The sequence below is a fragment of the Triticum urartu genome, chromosome 5A, assembly GCF_056163025.1.
Source record: "Triticum urartu cultivar PI428250 chromosome 5A, HENAU_Tu73, whole genome shotgun sequence".
Lineage (NCBI taxonomy): Eukaryota > Viridiplantae > Streptophyta > Magnoliopsida > Poales > Poaceae > Triticum > Triticum urartu.
Window position 1 is genome coordinate 93,750,820 of NC_141877.1, and position 17,294 is coordinate 93,768,113.

At 45.6% G+C, this 17,294-nt stretch overlaps 1 protein-coding gene and 1 pseudogene across 2 annotated transcripts in view; both read left to right on the forward strand.

The window, feature by feature from the left end:
• DCL2 (dicer-like 2) overlaps positions 1-12,276 on the forward strand; it is a 38,514-nt gene extending 26,238 nt beyond the window's left edge. Inside the window, exons 15-20 of one of the 2 annotated variants that reach the window (XM_048672562.2) lie at positions 33-136; positions 4,854-5,050; positions 5,475-5,684; positions 8,523-8,936; positions 10,613-10,891; positions 11,569-12,276. In XM_048672562.2, coding sequence (XP_048528519.2) covers positions 33-136; positions 4,854-5,050; positions 5,475-5,684; positions 8,523-8,936; positions 10,613-10,891; positions 11,569-11,910 — 1,546 coding nt within the window. In that variant the 3' untranslated portion in view covers positions 11,911-12,276. The remainder of the gene's footprint in view (positions 1-32; positions 137-4,853; positions 5,051-5,474; positions 5,685-8,522; positions 8,937-10,612; positions 10,892-11,568) is intronic. The other variant, XM_048672563.2, reaches the window with a different exon arrangement.
• Positions 12,277-13,644: 1,368 nt separating this feature from the next.
• LOC147970442 (uncharacterized) lies at positions 13,645-16,088 on the forward strand (annotated as a pseudogene).
• The last annotated feature ends 1,206 nt before the right edge of the window (positions 16,089-17,294 follow it).

The following is a 17,294-nucleotide window of genomic DNA, read 5'->3' on the forward strand; positions in this document are numbered from 1 at the left end:
AATATATATGTCCTCACTGATTGCTTTTTCAGGCATGGACTCAGTCTAACACATGAAAGTCAACCCCTGTTGGCAGCCAGGAATCCTGTTGAAGTGCGGAATTTCCTCCAGAAGCGCCATTATAAAAATAAAAAAGGTTAGTTTTGACTCATGCATGCTTTATTAGAAGCGTATTTTTAGTCATTCTTTCATATTACATGGGTGCTGCCAACCGCTGTCTGGGCATTCTGCAGATGCTGATTTGCAGTTTCTGATCGTCTATAACTGAGTATGACCCGATTATTATGTGGGTCGTGGCAAACCTTCAAGCTGTTTTAACTTTGAACTTGGTGTGTGTTCATGCTGTAAAATCAGAGTGTACTACGCACCCTTCTGGGGTTCTATACAGCTAATCATATCCTGTCCTAAAATGTGAATTCTCTTAACAATGAATTTTAGTATGTGTCAACTTTCACAAATCATGCATCCTCCCCATTGTGTCTGCGAAGACAAGACGCCATCCGGCAAGCCTTTTTGCATGCACAATGGGCTCCTTCCCTTTGCATACCTGGGTCTTCCCCTGCATCATCTGGCTGTCCTTTCTCGATGCAAAATTGACTGCTTTCCTTTTGCTACCTTGGTCTTCCCCTAGGTCTCACCAAACTAAGAATCAGACACTTTCTGGCCCTGAATGATCGAGTTGAGCATCGCCTCGCTGCCTGTTCATACTTTCTTTCCCTTGGTGGCCGGCAAAGAAAGTGTGACGAGTAGAATGTGCGGTGTAGTCATATGACTTAGACAAGGCCCATTCCACATGAGCTGATCTTTGGTGTCAGGTATTGGGGATTGGGCGTTGATGACCTCGACTATGTCGATGAACTCCACGATCCCTTGCGTGTTGAGAGCTCCTGAGATATCATGGATCCATCCTACCTCCCCAGGGCTTCAGGCAATGTCCTTCTTTTCAATGTGCGTGGCAGGGCCGCGGCAACTAAGACCGGCGCGAACCGTTGATTCACCTTTCAGTCCAGAATCTGGCTCGTGTTCCATTGCCAACAATGACCTTCAAGGCGGCATGAACCAGCCCAGCAACATGACAATTTTCCATTTATCCTTCAGCAGAATTTTTGTCGAAGGCTTTGAAGGTTCACCTAGACCAGCGCACCCTAAGTGTCCGGCCGAACTTTTTGAGCTCTTTTATACCAAGACCAAAAAATTCAGCTAGGCAACGTACGTCATGCCACGCCACCGCACAGCTGCCCCCATTGGCCTCTCTCCGACGCCGCCAAAGAAAATTCTTGATTTTCTTGATCATGGCGCCGCACATCCAGTTTACTATGTTTGACAAGAAATGTTTGAGTCAGTGCTGCAAATGGTGCTGCTAGAAGGAGGGCGCAAGAGGGCCGGCCGGGGGCCTTTTGCCCACGGCCGGGCAAGATGGAAGGGATTTCCTTCTTAATTCTTGCTTGATTAGATTGGTACATCTCCTCTCTTTATATAGAGAGGTTTACTTGACTCCCAAGCAACGCTTACTTGACCCCTAAGCAAGCGACCCTTATCTCTAATTAACCCTAAGACTAACAGGCTATACCGCCAGCCCAGGCCATTAGGCCCATTACGTACTCTAACACTACACCCCACTTGGACATGCAGCTCGTCCTCGAGCTGCAGCCTAACCAACTTATAACCATGACTCGACGCAACACAAACCTAACACCTAAAAACAAGCCTTTTACATCTCGGCTTGTTTTATTACTCTCAACCTGAAATGGACTGGGACGATTTATTTTGGACCCCTTAACAAAATGTGGACACCATCCGCATGTCAGACGTGCACGTGTACAGCCACCTGGATCCCATGGACACCATCTAGACAAAAGGAGTGCATGTGTATGGCCACCTGGAAGTGGTCGCAAGAGCGACCAGCCGAGGCGCCCTCGCATCGGCCGGCGGAATGCAATGGTGCTACGCGCGCCCCTGTCGGTGGCACCCTGCCTTCTCCCTGCCGGACGGCTGTTGGTCTGCACCGCACAAAGAAGAGTGGAGGGCTTGCGATGGAGAATGACGAGGAGGGGTGCGGCCCCCAACCGCCGATGTCGAAGACTTTGAGGTCGCTGCTCGCGGGGGAAACAGCATGCCCAAGATCCCTGACGCAGCGGACGAGATTGAGGTCCTTTGCGCAGCGAAGCGCAGCTGGGAGGAGCGGCAGCTGCAGACCACGCATCTCCCGCACACGCCGACGCAGTAGGAGGCCGCACGCAGCAGCCTGCAGCCTCACCGTCACTGACACGTGGCGGGTAGTGATCCAAGCCGGAAGCGCTGACGGCGATGGCAGGAACTTGATCTGCTGGATGGGGACGCCCTGGGGAAGCGGTAATGGCAATGGCGGGAACTTGATCTGGTGGATCGGGACTCCCGCCAGTGCGGTCGATGCGGGGCCGGAGCTGACCGGCGGTGGTTGCTGCAGCGGAGCGCTGGGCGTGGCGGAGGCCGCCAGGAGCGGCGGCTGCCACTGTAGCCAGGGCGGGGCGGTGGTGGCGGTGGATGGTAGCTGTAGCGGCTACTGCAGCGGCCCTGCAAACGTGGCGGGGACGCCCTGGGGCAGCGGCAGCGGCTGCTGCGGCGAAGCGCCGGGCGCGGCGGAGGCCGCCAAGAGCGACGGCTGCCACTGCAGCCAGGGCAGGGCGGTGGATGGTAGCTACTGCGGCCCGGCAAGCGTGGCGGAGGCCGCCTGGTGCAGCGGCTGCCACGGCAGCCACGGTGGCGCGGTAGCGGCGATGGGCGGCGCAGCCGGGTGCAGCCTGTAGGACCCGGCCAAGAACAGCGGATCTCTTGGACCGCCTAGGTTAGGTCCCGCAGCGCCCCGGACACCTCCGGGGTGAGGACGGCGGGGGCGGGCGCAACGGAGGATCCCGGCAGCGGAAGAGACGGGTTGGGCGGCGGTGAAGACATGATCGAACCGAAGCTAGCTGATACCAAATTGTTATGGCGCTGCTAGAAGGAGGGCGCGAGAGGGCCGGCCGGGGGCCTTTTGCCCACGGCCGGGCAAGATGGAAGGGATTTCCTTCTTAATTCTTGCTTGATTAGATTGATACATCTCCTCTCTTTATGTAGAGAGGTTTACTTGACTCCCAAGCAAGGCTTACTTGACCCCTAAGCAAGCGACCCCTATCTCTAATTAACCCTAAGACTAACGGCTATACCGCCAGCCCAGGCCATTAGGCCCATTACGTACTCTAACAGTATCATGATGATTCTACTGCCTTTGGACACGGTCTTAGTTATCTAGCCTGCAAATTTGCTGACCATCTTGTTGAGAAGGGGCTGGAAACCACTGCTGTTGAGTTGCCAAATTGATACGAGCAACTCTAGCAAAGTTGCCATGTGCAGTCGCCAAAATGCATATGGAGCATGCTCCATGAAATTTTGGAGACGTGCAAACTGGTCAGTCACCATATCTCAGCCTCCAATTTTTTTCGTACTTCATTCAAACACTTGGATTAAAACGTTTCATATCATTTCAAAAGCAGTCATGGACAGCTTTTTTAAACAAGTTGCATGAACAAAAGATAAAGCATCATGCACATTCAACTGACATATACAAATAACATGTCGCCGGCTCCGGTGTGTGCACCACTCCCTCCTTCGGCGTGTGCACCGTGCCCTCCTCCGGCGCGCTGGGGAGTTGTGCGTGCGTGGGGAGGAAAAAACCCTAGGCTCTAATACCATGTTAGGGAAATTGCAACTTGTATTCCAAGTGGCCATAGGTCAGTATATATACACGTACAAGTGTGGTAAAAAAACCCTAGGCTCTAATACCATGTTAGGGAAATGTCAACTAGTACTCCGAGGTGGCCATAGGCCAGTATATATACACGCACAGGTGTGGTACCGTTAAGCTTCATGCACTAGCCAACCCAACCAAAAGTCTGAACTGATGGAAAGGGCACACTTCAACACCCCCTGTCATGTGTGGCGCGGGAAGGAAGTCAACACTTCGATAGAATCAGAGGTATGGCTCAAAAGGCCTAAATGTGGACACAGAGGGGCGCAGCAGCAATTTTTGGATAAATTGCTTTCTGGATAGGGGTTCTTACAGAACTTGGTAGTGACTGGCTTCAGCCTTCACCATCCTCACTCCCCAGAATTAGCAGAGGCTGCCCCCTATGTTGGAATGCTTGAAGGTGATAAGCATCTTGAGTAGGGTCATATGTTTTTTATTTTTTAAGCTCGTGCTTAACAACAACAACAACAACAACAGCAACTAAGCCTTTAGTCCCAAACAAGTTGGGGTAGGCTAGGGCTGAAATCCATAAGATTTCGAAACCAACTCATGGTTCTTGCACGTGGCTAGCTAACTTCCACGCAGCCCTGTCCATGGCTAGTTCTTTGGTGATATTCCAGTCCTTCAGATTTCTCTTTTACTGACTACTCCCATGCTATGTTTGGTCTACACAGACCTCTCTTGACATTATCAGCACGCTTTAACCACCCGCTATGCGCTGGAGTTTCTGGAGGCCTGCGCTGTATATCACCTAAATTAGGTTTCATGGGCAGCATGCATATCTTTTTGCATAACTATTAATGAAACATGCACAATGAGTTAGAATTAAACCCTTATCAGTAATTGATCATACTATTTACCAGAGATTGGTTGTTGCAGCTGCGATCATGAGATCATACTTTGTTACAGAATCTAGCCGTTCATGCTTAAGCCCTCCCAAAATAGGGGCCTTAGGAAGCATGTATATTTTGCATAACTATAGATTGAATATGCATAATGAGTAACTTACGTTGACCATACTTCAATTAGAAGAGCTTGTTTGTTACAGCTGCGCTCATGACTGACTTGATCATACCTTTCCTTGTTGTAGAATCGCGCACTTCACATGGTGTTGAGTTGCCACCTGAGCTCTGCAGACTAGTCATGTCACCGGTGTCTAATAATACTCTGTACAGCTTCTCGGTCATTCCTTCTGTGATGTACCGCATCCAATGTCTGCTTCTTTCAGCAAAGTTGAAAGATCAACTGGGCCCAACAATGCAGCAGTTCGCCATACCAGCTCTGAAGGTTCCTTTTCTGATCAAAATTTTCTGTTTGATTTCCAACTTATAGCTAATATATTCTTACATGTCAGAAGGGAACTTGTATTTCCCCCCTTTTTAAGTTTTCAGAATAGATATTTCATGTCAATGTGAGTGTGCTACTTTTCTAGGTTTGGAGCAAGAATACCAGCTTTGAGTTTTCCATTGTGGAACATAAGTTCTTTTTTACCGAAAGCTATTGGGGAGGCCCTGACAGTAGTGAAACATAAGCTCTAATTTTTCATTGTTGTTTATCATTACAATAATATATAGGGCTGAGACTGGTTAGTCCATAGTGGAGTGCCTTGATGCTGTAGCCAGTATACATGGGACTCTGAATATTTAACTTGGAATTCTTCCGTATTTCTTATACTTGGAATTTTCTTTATATATTTACAACTCACTTACAGATTCTAGAAGCAGTAACAACCAAGGAATGCCAAGAGGAGTTTTCACAGGAATCATTAGAAACTCTTGGGGATTCTTTCCTCAAGTACGTCGCCACACAACATTTGTATGGCAAATACAAGCTTCAGCATGAGGGAACATTAACCAAGATGAAGAAAAACCTGATCTCCAATGCAGCTCTATGCCAGCTGGCCTGCAGCAACAATCTTGTGGTAATTTTGTTTTTAAGCTAGTCATTTTGTTCTGAAGTATATTTGCTCTTGCAATGTCATGCTGCATTATGGAGCCCAAAATTATTTCACATCCATTATTTAATTATGCATACCATGTTTGGACATACCTAATTGCTGTCTCAACATTAGGCAGTGTTCCGCATTAGCCCACAGCTTAGGAAAAATAAGGGAAGTGCTGTTTCCAGTTGTAATTCGTAGGCCAAAGGAACAAATATATAGAGCCGACACATCACCTTGTGCAAAAACTGAAGGTTGGTCCGACCTATGTTCTCTCACTAGCATTGGTGGGTCTGGGGTTTCCCTTATCTGTTCCACTTGCATGCACTATCTGAGCAGTGGCTCAACTGCCAACGAGTGAGCTGGGCTGTTCCTGGAGGGTATCGAGGATACAATTTTCTTGTCATCTTTTGTGCAGATTTTTCCTAAGCTGGGGGCTGGGCAGCGAACGATTTGCTAATACATTCAATTCGTGGCATTGCTATATCTGTTCCTACTTTCTGGTATGACATGGCTAAGACCAGGTTATGCAATGAAACACAAATTCCATGTTTATGCAAACAAATATAAATTCCATGTGAACAAAAAATATTCACTGCTAAAGTTGCATGCTGTTTGTTTTCCTTTTACTGAAAAAGGCTTCCGCCCCACTGTTATTTTCCTTTTACAATATACTAGCAAAACATGCCTGTGCGTTGCAACGGGAGAAAAACAATATCACACATCCCTGACAAGCATTGCTTAAGACCTCACGAATGTGCACCTCTCTATTTCAGCACCACCCCATTTTGAAAATAATATCTAGCTCAATTTTATTAGGTCAGATTCTAACTGGTCAATTATTTTTATGTGTGATAAACGATTTAATACCTCTGAAAATTATTAATAGTTTTTTTCATCATTTTGAATAGGAAGGCTTATTTTTAATGATGCTTGGATTGGGTGGCAAACTTCAAAAAGTCACGGCATATCTTTTTTCTAAATCTACCCCTTTGCTAGTTTCATGAAGATGAGATCTTGTTTTAATTACTGAATTTAGCACCAGTCGAAAGCACCCATATGCATGCACATGTGCTCACACTTAATAATCTCAGACCACCATTACATCAACATCCAATTGTTTTCAGTCTGCTACACAAACTAACTTTTTTGGAATAGAAATATATATCATAAGATTAGAAAAATTCCAGTGTAAAAAAACCCATCAAACTACTGGAAGCGATGAATTGCTGTAAAATCTAGGAGAACTATTCGATTGAAGCTACCGGAAATGATTTGCGAAGATGCCATATGTCAAGTTGGCAAAAAGGAATAAAATCATACAGTAGTTTGGTTCACATGAATTAAATCCGCATATTTGGCATGTTGCGGACGGTTTACCTTTGGTAACTAAGAAAATGATATTACCAAATAGTTGTATTTTTTTCGTCAAGGAAAAGCAAACAAAATCTTACCACGGGGAGGTTACTTTCTGCAAAGAAAGAGAAATATGAGATTACTTCCTACAGAGGAGAAATTTGTGGTTACTTTCTGCAGAGGAGAAATCTGACCTCAAAAGAACAATGCCATGTAGCGACTTTGATAAACTAAGCAATTGATTTACTTCATAGGCAGCAACATCAAGGTATTTTACTGTCATACCCTTGAAATTAGTAAATCATCTCGAACACCGTCACCATCCCTTCATTCCCTATTGTACAGTAGGCGCAGTGCACGCGAGTAGACGATCTCCGGCTCGCTCCGGTTTTGCACATACACAGGCTGATTGATCTTTGCAGCCGGTCGGAACACACAACCACGCACGCACATGAATACGCCAAATTGATCCTTTCATTTGCAGCACACACGTAACTCCATCTTTCCTTTAATGTGCAGCGTACACACATTCCTTCTGAACTCCATCCTTTAATTAAGGATAGCCAAGACGGGCTCAATTCCTTCCTTTTATTCCAAATCCATCTGTCCTTTCCTTTAATTTGCAGCGTACACATCCCTTCTGAATCTTCAATAATTCTGAAACTTTAATACCTCCTGAAATCAAGTAACGTCCAAAATCCCTCCCTAGGATTCATCTTTCTTTCCTGTATGATTTGGAGTGTGCACAATTCACTCCTCAAGGATTCATCTTTCCTTCAATTTCCGGTCCTTTTTAGGCGTCTTGCTCATATTCTGGGCAACTCTCTACTGTATATAAATTGATGAAAATTGCTTTGAAGGAGCGATGTGGGACTAATAATGTGAGGAATCATTGCTCAGTTGGTAGTCAATAATAAATACAATTCCTATCTTCATACGTGAACATTGGATGGATGAGATGGTTGGTGGGTCGAAGCTATGGTTGAACCAGCAAGGTTCGAGTCCGGGTTCTATTCTATTGGAATTTTTTATCAGGACGTGGCTGCCGGCCCAAGGCCCAATAGCTCAGCTATCGATCGGTCTCACTTACGACGGACGAAATTTTCTTGACGTACGAAACGGACGAAAATTTAGGAGGAAGAAGCGATCACCCTTTTATTATTAGGTAAAGACTAGCATGGAAGGGGAGCATTGGCGCAGTGGTAAAGCTGTTGCCTTCTGACCATGAGGACACGGGTAATCCTGGTAACAGCCTGTTGCAGAAATGCAGGGAAAGGCTGCATACAGAAGACCCAAAGTGGTCGGACCCTGTGCAAGCGGGAGCTACGTGCACCAGGCTACCTTTTTTCTTTAATATACTAGCATCTTTTTTTCTCACACTGCACAGAATTAGGACTCATATATGCTCATTATTTTTTTATCAGTTGCTAGATAACATTAGTTCCCCTTCTGTTTGGTTGCCAGGGTTACATTCAAGGGGAAGAGTTTAACCCAAAAGGTTGGATCATTCCAGGGCTTGGTTACGACATGTGTGGTAACAGCAAAATTTCATTTTTAAGCTCCAATGATATGCACACTTTGAGAAAAATGTCTGTTAGAAGTAAGAGAATAGCAGATACAGTTGAGGCGTTGATTGGAGCCTACCTTGGTGCTGCCGGAGAACAGGCTGCATTTGTTTTCTTAAAATCATTAGGATTGGATATAGAATTTCACAGCAATATTCCACTTGAAAGGAAGATTGTATTAAAATCCGAAAAGTTCATCAATGTGAGAAGTTTGGAAATGATTCTTGGTTATGAGTTCAAGGATACCTCATTGCTGGTGGAAGCATTGACACATGGGTCATACCAGACTGCTGGCGCTACTGCATGCTATCAGGTTGATATGAAAACCTCTGGACCTCTCTATCTTAGTTTCAGTAGCTCCTTATTTTATCTTTCATAGAACTTCCTTCTTCATCAAGTACAAAGATATAAACACTGTTGCTACACTGGTAAGTGGTAACCGTGGCACTACGTGCCTGCATGTGGGATAAATTGGCTATGCAACCGCACTAAGTTTCTTTAATGCATGAAGTCTATAGAAAATAATATTTGATGCAGTTTTTATATATTGTGATATACATGAATATAATCTACTAGTAGTTAATATCCAGCTGAACTATATCCATACAAGACTAAGCATAATGAAATATATGACATTATTGTATTATATTAACATTTTAAAAGTGTCAGGAAACACAACAACGCATATGTATGCTCATTCAAGAAGATAATTATTGAGGATACAAGACTAAGCCTAGTGAAATACTACTCCGTCTCATAGTATAAGAACGTTTTTCAAGCTTAACGTTCTTATACTATGGGACGGAGGGAGTACATGACAGTACTACCTCCGTCCTGGTTTATCAGTCCCCTTCGTATTTTGTGCCAAATTTTGACTAAAGATTTAAACTGACAAAATATTAATGCATGTCAACAAAAATAATATAGTTGGATTTGTATTTGAACATAGTCTTCAATGATATAATTTTTGGTGACATGCATGAACATTTTATTTGTTAAATTTATGGTCAAAATTTGACACAGAATACAATGGGGACCAATAAACCAGGACGGAGGTAGTATTATATTATATTAACCTTTTAAAAATGTCGGGAAATACAACACATATTTTTGCTCATTCAAGAAGAGAATTATTGACTCACCTAACAAGTTTGCTTGATGGATAAATAACTGTGAACGGTAAGTAACGGTGTCAGTGGCGGAGCTATAGTATCGAATCTGGGCGGGCCAGTACAAAGGAAAGGCCACTATTTGTCCTCTCATGACCCAGTCTGATCTTAACCCCTCACTGTTTTTGCTATTGGCTGGGCGGGCCATGGCCATTTGGCCTGGCTGTAGCTCCGCCAGTGAACGGTGTCATGTGCAAGCTGCAGTGGCTCTGATACTGTTGAAATAAGCAGTACCTTGTGGAATTCTTGCATGCAGATCCTCCATTTACATTGTTCATAAGTAAAATCATTTAGTTCAGATTAGAGATAAGATTAGTAGTCTGCGAGTAAGATCTTTTTGTTACTACACCATGTCTGGCTTATGTAATCACAAATTTAGATTTTGCATATTGATGTTTCAGATATAACTAGATGCACTTAAAATGTTTTAGTGGGCTGGACTGAAACTGAGGTGCCAGAAAATCGACCCAGCTGATTTATGGTAGCCCACTTATACAATTGGGGTGCCAAAAAGTGGACCCTTCCAGTTTATGGTAGCCTACACTTCTACAATCTGATGAAAGAATGAGAAGTTCTTGTTCTTGTTGTCTTGATGACACCACAAAAGTTTATATTAGTCATTTTGAAGACTAGCGACTAGCGAGAACGTGAGATTTGATAGAAACTTTTGGTTGCTATGGTTGACTCTATTGGTATGCAAATTCAATTGTAGCAGTCTGAAGAATATACACTGTAGCTGAATTGAAGTCTATATCAAGCTGTATAAATAGTTGGGTAATTTCTTTGAGTGATGTTCTTACAATTTTATGCCCTTGTGCAGAGGCTTGAGTTTCTCGGTGACGCTGTGTTGGACTATCTCTTCACTATATATTTCTACAATCAGTACCCTGAATGTACTCCAGAATTGTTGACAGATCTTAGATCTGCTTCCGTCAACAACAATTGCTATGCGCATGCAGCTGCTAAAGCAGGACTAAACAAGCACATTCTTCATTCGTCATTACAATTGCACGGAAGGATGGCTTACTACTTTGAGAATTTTAAGCAGCCATTTACAGGTCCATCACATGGTTGGGAAGCTGGCATTGGTCTACCCAAGGTGCTCTTCTTCTGTTTGATGATTTTGATCCGTACAGTTATTATTCATTCCATGCTTTCTTGCACTTCTGCTTTTGCTTGGTCTGGTATTTGCCTGTACTCTTTCAGTAACCCCTCAAAACATATGTACCAGTCATTCCATGGTTGCAAGACAGGGATACAAAATCACCAGACTCACAGCCAACCTAGGCTGGTACTGGTTACTGTGCAGTTCCTTATTTTAATCTGTAAAATATCACCTTCCAACTTTTGAGTGCGACTGTAGGCGACCTATTACCGATCCAAATTTGCCTGTTGGCTTACATTTTTGTGTATGCAAATACACATCATTGCCTGGATAACAAATATTCGATTCAGGTTATTGAATCACGTATCTAATAGGGATAAGGCAATGGCTGATGACAAAACTATCACCTCTTTTCCTTCAACATGCTGTTTGTTCATTAGCTTTGGACTAGAATATGAGTTGAAATACAAATTCAAGTTCTAAAACTGTGCAGGGTGTTCGGAACAACTATTGTTGAGAGTCTTGAGACGTGGTTGCTCTATAGGCTTTCTATAATCTGGATACAGTGTCTAGATTTTCATATGCATCCTATATTTTTGTCCACTTGTGGATTCTTTTCATTAACGTCACATACTGACGTTTTGCCTGCTGCTTATTTGCAAACAAAACAGGTTCTTGGGGATGTTATTGAATCATTAGCTGGTGCCATTTATCTTGACAGCAAGTATGACAAAGAGGTGGTTTGGAAAAGCATGAAACAGCTATTGGAGCCTCTTGCGACGCCGGAGACGGTTGAGCGTGACCCAGTGAAACTGCTGCAGGAATTTTGTGCTCGCAGGTCTTATAGCAGTTCTTACACAAAGGCCCACAAAGATGGAGTATCTTCGGTGGTTGCGGAGGTACAGGTAGAAGGCACTACCTACACAGCAACAGAAACTGGCCCTGATAAGATTGTCGCCAAAAAGCTTGCAGCGAAGTCGCTGCTAAATAATCTGAAGGCTATAGTACCATGACACGCTGCATTTGCAAATGATCTAACACTGTATAGCTCCTTCCGACTTCACTTGTATTGTAACTAGCCTGTAGGTAGCCTTTTCAAGTTTTTGTGGGAGTAGCGTGTACTTGACAAATGTGCAGCTCAATTATTGCTTGTGAATATTTAGATCATGAAATCTGGTTTGTTCATGATCTAGGAAGCATCTATTGAACTGCACATCTGTACCCCGCAAAAAAAAAGAACTGCACATCTGTAAAGTACGGGCATAGTCTCTCAGAGCCATGGTACAGACGCCAATGCTATAGTATTCCTACTTTTCTACTTGTACAGTTGTAAGCACAATCTTGACTCTTGAGTGAGACGCTGGAAGATCTTTTCTCTCCATCGGGCACTGCAGTACACGTATCTTTTTTAGAGGAGGCAGATAAGTGCAGGTCATTGTATTATTATTTTTGAAATGGCAGGAATCCTGCAAGAAGAAAAGAGTTGTAAAGTTAATTACGAAAAACCGAGCAAAAATTAGATTGCCTAGTTAATTATGAAAAACTGGGTGAAAAACCGTCACGACCGCTGAGTGGCACACAAAGATACCCACTCAAACCATTACAAAGAGGGCCTCACCAAGACAGCATGCATGTCATCGTCATTTCTCTTCTAGTGATGTCATCACCATTAAGTAAACGACTTTGACTTTATGGTAGGCGAACGTCGACTCAATCCACACTGTAGAAGTCCCATGGAGCTAAATGAAGATCAATGCTAGGACTTAGCCACTTGCAACTAGACATCGCAGCCATTACTCTGACAAAGAATTGCGACAGAGAACTAGGCATGGCTGCCGTCGCAGAAGAACCGAACAAACAACCTGCTGCCCGTCATCTACACCACCGGGCATCGCCATTGTAGCTTCGACTACAGACCAGTTGAGGCAACACGCTGAAAAAGAGCCGACTATTGCAACCATTGTCGAGTTTCCGACACCGCTCGGCATTGTATTATAGAAAACACCAAGCCGCATTGTATTCGCTAAAAGATTGGGCTTTTATAATGGTTTTAAAGGGAGTAGAGCGTTTTGGAGTTCGGCCTCCATGGAGGCTGAAATTTTCGAAAAATTCAAAATTTAAACTTCTCGGTTAAAAAATATATATGATTTACCAAGTATAAATGTGATGTGTATATGTGTAATTTTTTTGGATGAAATACTTTGAAATGCGAGTTGTCCAAAAAACACTAAAGGGTCCTCTAAATTTTTGTAATGGCTTTATTGTGGGAAGTCAAATTCCCTGAACTAGCACCTTATAAAAAATTCCCATATTTTATATATTCATTACTCCTTCTGTCTTATAATGTAATACTTTTTTTGACAGGGAGTATTTATAAGACTCCATTTCAGCTCATTTCACTGATATGCAGCACACTTTCACACAATTTAACTGAGTAGCAAATTACAGTATGAGGCTCTGAGCATGATTTGTGGCTCACATTCCCCAACTACGAGTGGTGCACACGTGTGATGGACACGTTGATGCAGGTCCGGTGCGTTGGCGCCTGGATCAAGTTTGGCCGATGGAACCAAGCAATGCACACTTCGGGTGCTATGGAGTATAAGATGAACACTTGGCGTGACAAGGTGTACAATACAATCAGGGGCGGAGCCAGAATTTGAGTATGGGGGGGGGGGGGGGGGGGGGGGGGAGCCACGTTGACTAAAGAAAAGTGGTCATTGCGAAAAAATAAGCACCGTAATATTATTAATAACTAGATGTTTTTTTACATCAATAACTAGATGTTTTGCTATATTTCGATGAGGTTTTGGTTATATGTGTTAGAGTTATAATATAAGTCATGTACCCCTTTGTATTTATCCCGTTGTATAAAGGGTTTCCTGCATATGTTCCACACCTGTACATGTATATATATATCGGCCTATGGCCTCATGGGAATACAAGTTGCTTATTCCTAACATGGTATTAGAGCTAGGTCAATTTTTTGCACGCTGCAACTCGTGCTATTGATCCGTCTCTCTTCCCCGATCGACGGCGCCGGCCTCGATCTCCCAGCATCCCCTGATCTCCCGCTCGAAGCTGCCCCGTCGCCAGCGCCGATCTCCCGCTCGAAGCTGCTTCGTCGCCAGCGCTCTCTCTCCCGCTCGGATCCCGTCGCTAGCGTCCTCTCCAGCGGACGCCCGATCCAGTCTCCAGTCGCCAGCGCCGTCCCGATCAGGTCGCCCGCGCCGGCCCGCCCGATCAGGTCGCCCGATCCACCAGTATCTCGCGCCTGATTCTGTTGTTCCCGACTCTGCTGTCGCTGGTGCTCTCGTTGGTTCTCAAAAAAAATGTCTGCTGCATCGGGCTATGTTGCTATCCCTCGCCGTCCGGTGATCTTTGATGGTACTAACTACACCGAGTTTACTGGCTTCATGCGCATTCACATGCGTGGCATCCGTCTTTGGGGTGTTCTTTCTGGCGAGGTCTGCTGTCCGCCACGTCCAGTTCCTCCGGTGGCCCCTACTCCGCCAACTCCATCGGTTCTTCCTACGGATGCTAATCAGGCCGCCAAGGATGCGGCTAAGGTTGCTGATGAGGCTGCTGATCGTGCTTATGATGAGAGGGTTTTGGCTTATGAGGAGGCTCTTCAGACGTATCATGGTGCTCTGTCTGTTTACACCTAGTGGCTTGATGATGATGCTCGTGCTGCAGCTGTTCTCACTGCTAGTGTTCTGCCTCAGTTCGCTTCTGAATTTCTGGGTCTTTCTACTGTCTTTGAGATGTGGACCCATCTTCGTGAGCGCTATCAGCCCTCTGGTGATGCCTTATACCTCTCTGTGATCCGTCAGGAGCATGCTCTTCAGCAGGGTGACTCCACTGTTGATGACTTCTATGCATAGAGTTCTGCTATCTGGCGCCAGCTTGATTCTCTCCGTAGTGCTGGGTGTCGTACCTGCCCCTGTTGCCAGGCTGTCCAGGCCAATTTGGAGTTTCATCGCGTCTATGAGTTCTTGTCTCGGCTCCGTAAGGAGTTTGAGCCCCGGCGTGCTCAGTTGTTTGCTCGTGGCCGTATTTCTCTCATGGAGGCGCATTCTGAGATTCGTGCTGAGGAGACTCGCTTACGTGGTGCTGGTTTGCTGGAGGTTCCCTCTGTGCTCGCTACTCGTGCTCCTACGCCACTTGCTCCACCGACCCCTTCTCGCTCGAGTGCTCCGCCGCTCTTGCCCACTCCTTCTGGAGGCTCAGGTCGCCCCCGTCCACATTGCGCCTATTGCAACAATGATGGTCATCTTGAGTCTCAGTGCTACACGAAGAAGAAACACCTGCGCAAGGCTCGATCATCATCTTCAGGGACTTCGTCATCTACCTCGACAGCTTCAGCCATTGCTTTGACTGAGCAGGATATTCTGAGACTTAAGCGTCTGCTCGCGGCTTCAGGTTCTTCCTCGACGGGTACTGCCGGTTCTGTGACTGATGCTTCCCGCACTGAGCAATTACCCTCTACACAGTCAGGTACATCCCCCTGGGTTCTGGACTCTGGAGCTTCTTTTCATATGTCTTCTCATTCTTCCACTTTGTCCTCTCTTCGATCACTGGATTCTCCTATTCATGTCTTCACTGCTGATGGTACTCCCCTTTCTGTTGCTAGTAGAGGCAATCTTACTACTCCTTCTTATTCTGTTCCTGATGTTGCTCATGTTCCTTGACTTACCATGAATTTGTTTTCTGCTAGTCAACTTACGGATTCTGGTTGTCGCGTCATCCTTGACGTTGACTCTTGTTCTATCCAGGACCGTCACACGCACACTCTGGTTGGGGCTGGCCCTCGCCGCCGTGATTCTCAGGGTCTTTGGGAGTTGGACTGGCTTCATGTTTCTTCTGCCACCACCATCGCCAGTTCTTCCGCTTCTGTCGCCTCTGTCACTGGTTCTTTCCAGCAGTGGCATCATCGACTTGGTCATCTGTGTGGTTCTCGGTTGTCTTCTTTAGTTCGTCGAGGCCTTCTGGGGTCCGTCTCAGGAGATGTCTCTTTAGAGTGTCAGGGTTGTCATCTTGGCAAGCAGATTCAGTTACCATATTCACATAGTGAGTCAGTGTCTAAGCGTCCTTTCGATTTAGTCCATTCTAATGTATGGGGTCCGGCCCCTTTCGCTTCGAAAGGTGGTCATAAATACTATATTATTTTCATAGATGATTTCTCTCGTTACACATGGCTTTATTTCATGACTTCTCGTTCTGAGGTGTTGTCTATTTATAAGCGTTTTGCTGCCATGGTTCATACTCAGTTCTCTTCACCCATTCGTGTTTTTCGTGCTGACTCCGCTGGCGAGTATATCTCTAAGGTGTTGCGTGGTGTTCTTGCTGAGCACGGGACTCTCTCTCAATTCTCTTGTCCTGGTGCTCATGCTCAGAATGGTGTGGCTGAGCGAAAGCATCGACATCTTCTTGAGACGGCTCGTGCATTGGTGATTGCTGCCTCTCTCCCGCCTCATTTTTGGGCCAAGGCCGTCTCCACATCCACCTACCTTATCAATATACAGCCTTCCGCTGCTCTACAGGGTGGTGTTCCTTTCGAGCGACTTTTTGATCGTTCTCCCGATTATTCGATGCTTCGCTCGTTTGGTTGTGTTTGCTATGTTCTTCTTGCCCCTCGCGAACGCACCAAACTGACCGCTCAGTCTGTTGAGTGTGTCTTCTTAGGCTACAGTGATGAGCATAAGGGCTATCGTTGTTGGGATCCTATTGGTCGTCGGATGCGTATCTCTCGAGATGTGACTTTTGAAGAGTCTCGTCCCTTCTACCCACGCCCATCTTCCTCGACTTTTTCAGTGCAGGATATCTCTTTCCTCACTTTTCCTGACTCACCTATCACCCCCGCCGAGACTGTACCTCTCCGTTCCACTTCCTCTCCTTCTCCACATCTAGTTGATTTGCAGCCACCATCCTCCCCGGTCTCCTCGCCTAGCATGTCACCGGGTTCTCCACCTTCATCTCCGGTGACTTCCTCCCCGGTCTCCTCTCCTAGCCTGTCACCGGATTCTACACCTTCATCTCCGGTGACTTCTTCGTCGCCACCCCCTGATTCTACCTTGCCGATTCCTCCTTCTATTATTCCATCTTTTCCTCAGCATTACACTCGTCGTCCACGACCATTCGATGCCTCTGTGGATGGGTCGTCATCTTCCTCTCAGCCTACTTATGGCTTGCGTTCTCGTCCTCGTCCGCCTGTTGATCGCTTTGGATTTCCCACCGCTGGTGCTGCTGTTCTTGAGCCGACTTCTTACCGTCAGGCTGTTGTTCATCCTGAATGGCAGTTTGCGATGGCAAAGGAGATTGCTGCTCTTGAACGCACTGGTACCTGGGATCTTGTTTCTCTTCCTCCCGGAGTCCGTCCGATCACTTGTAAGTGGGT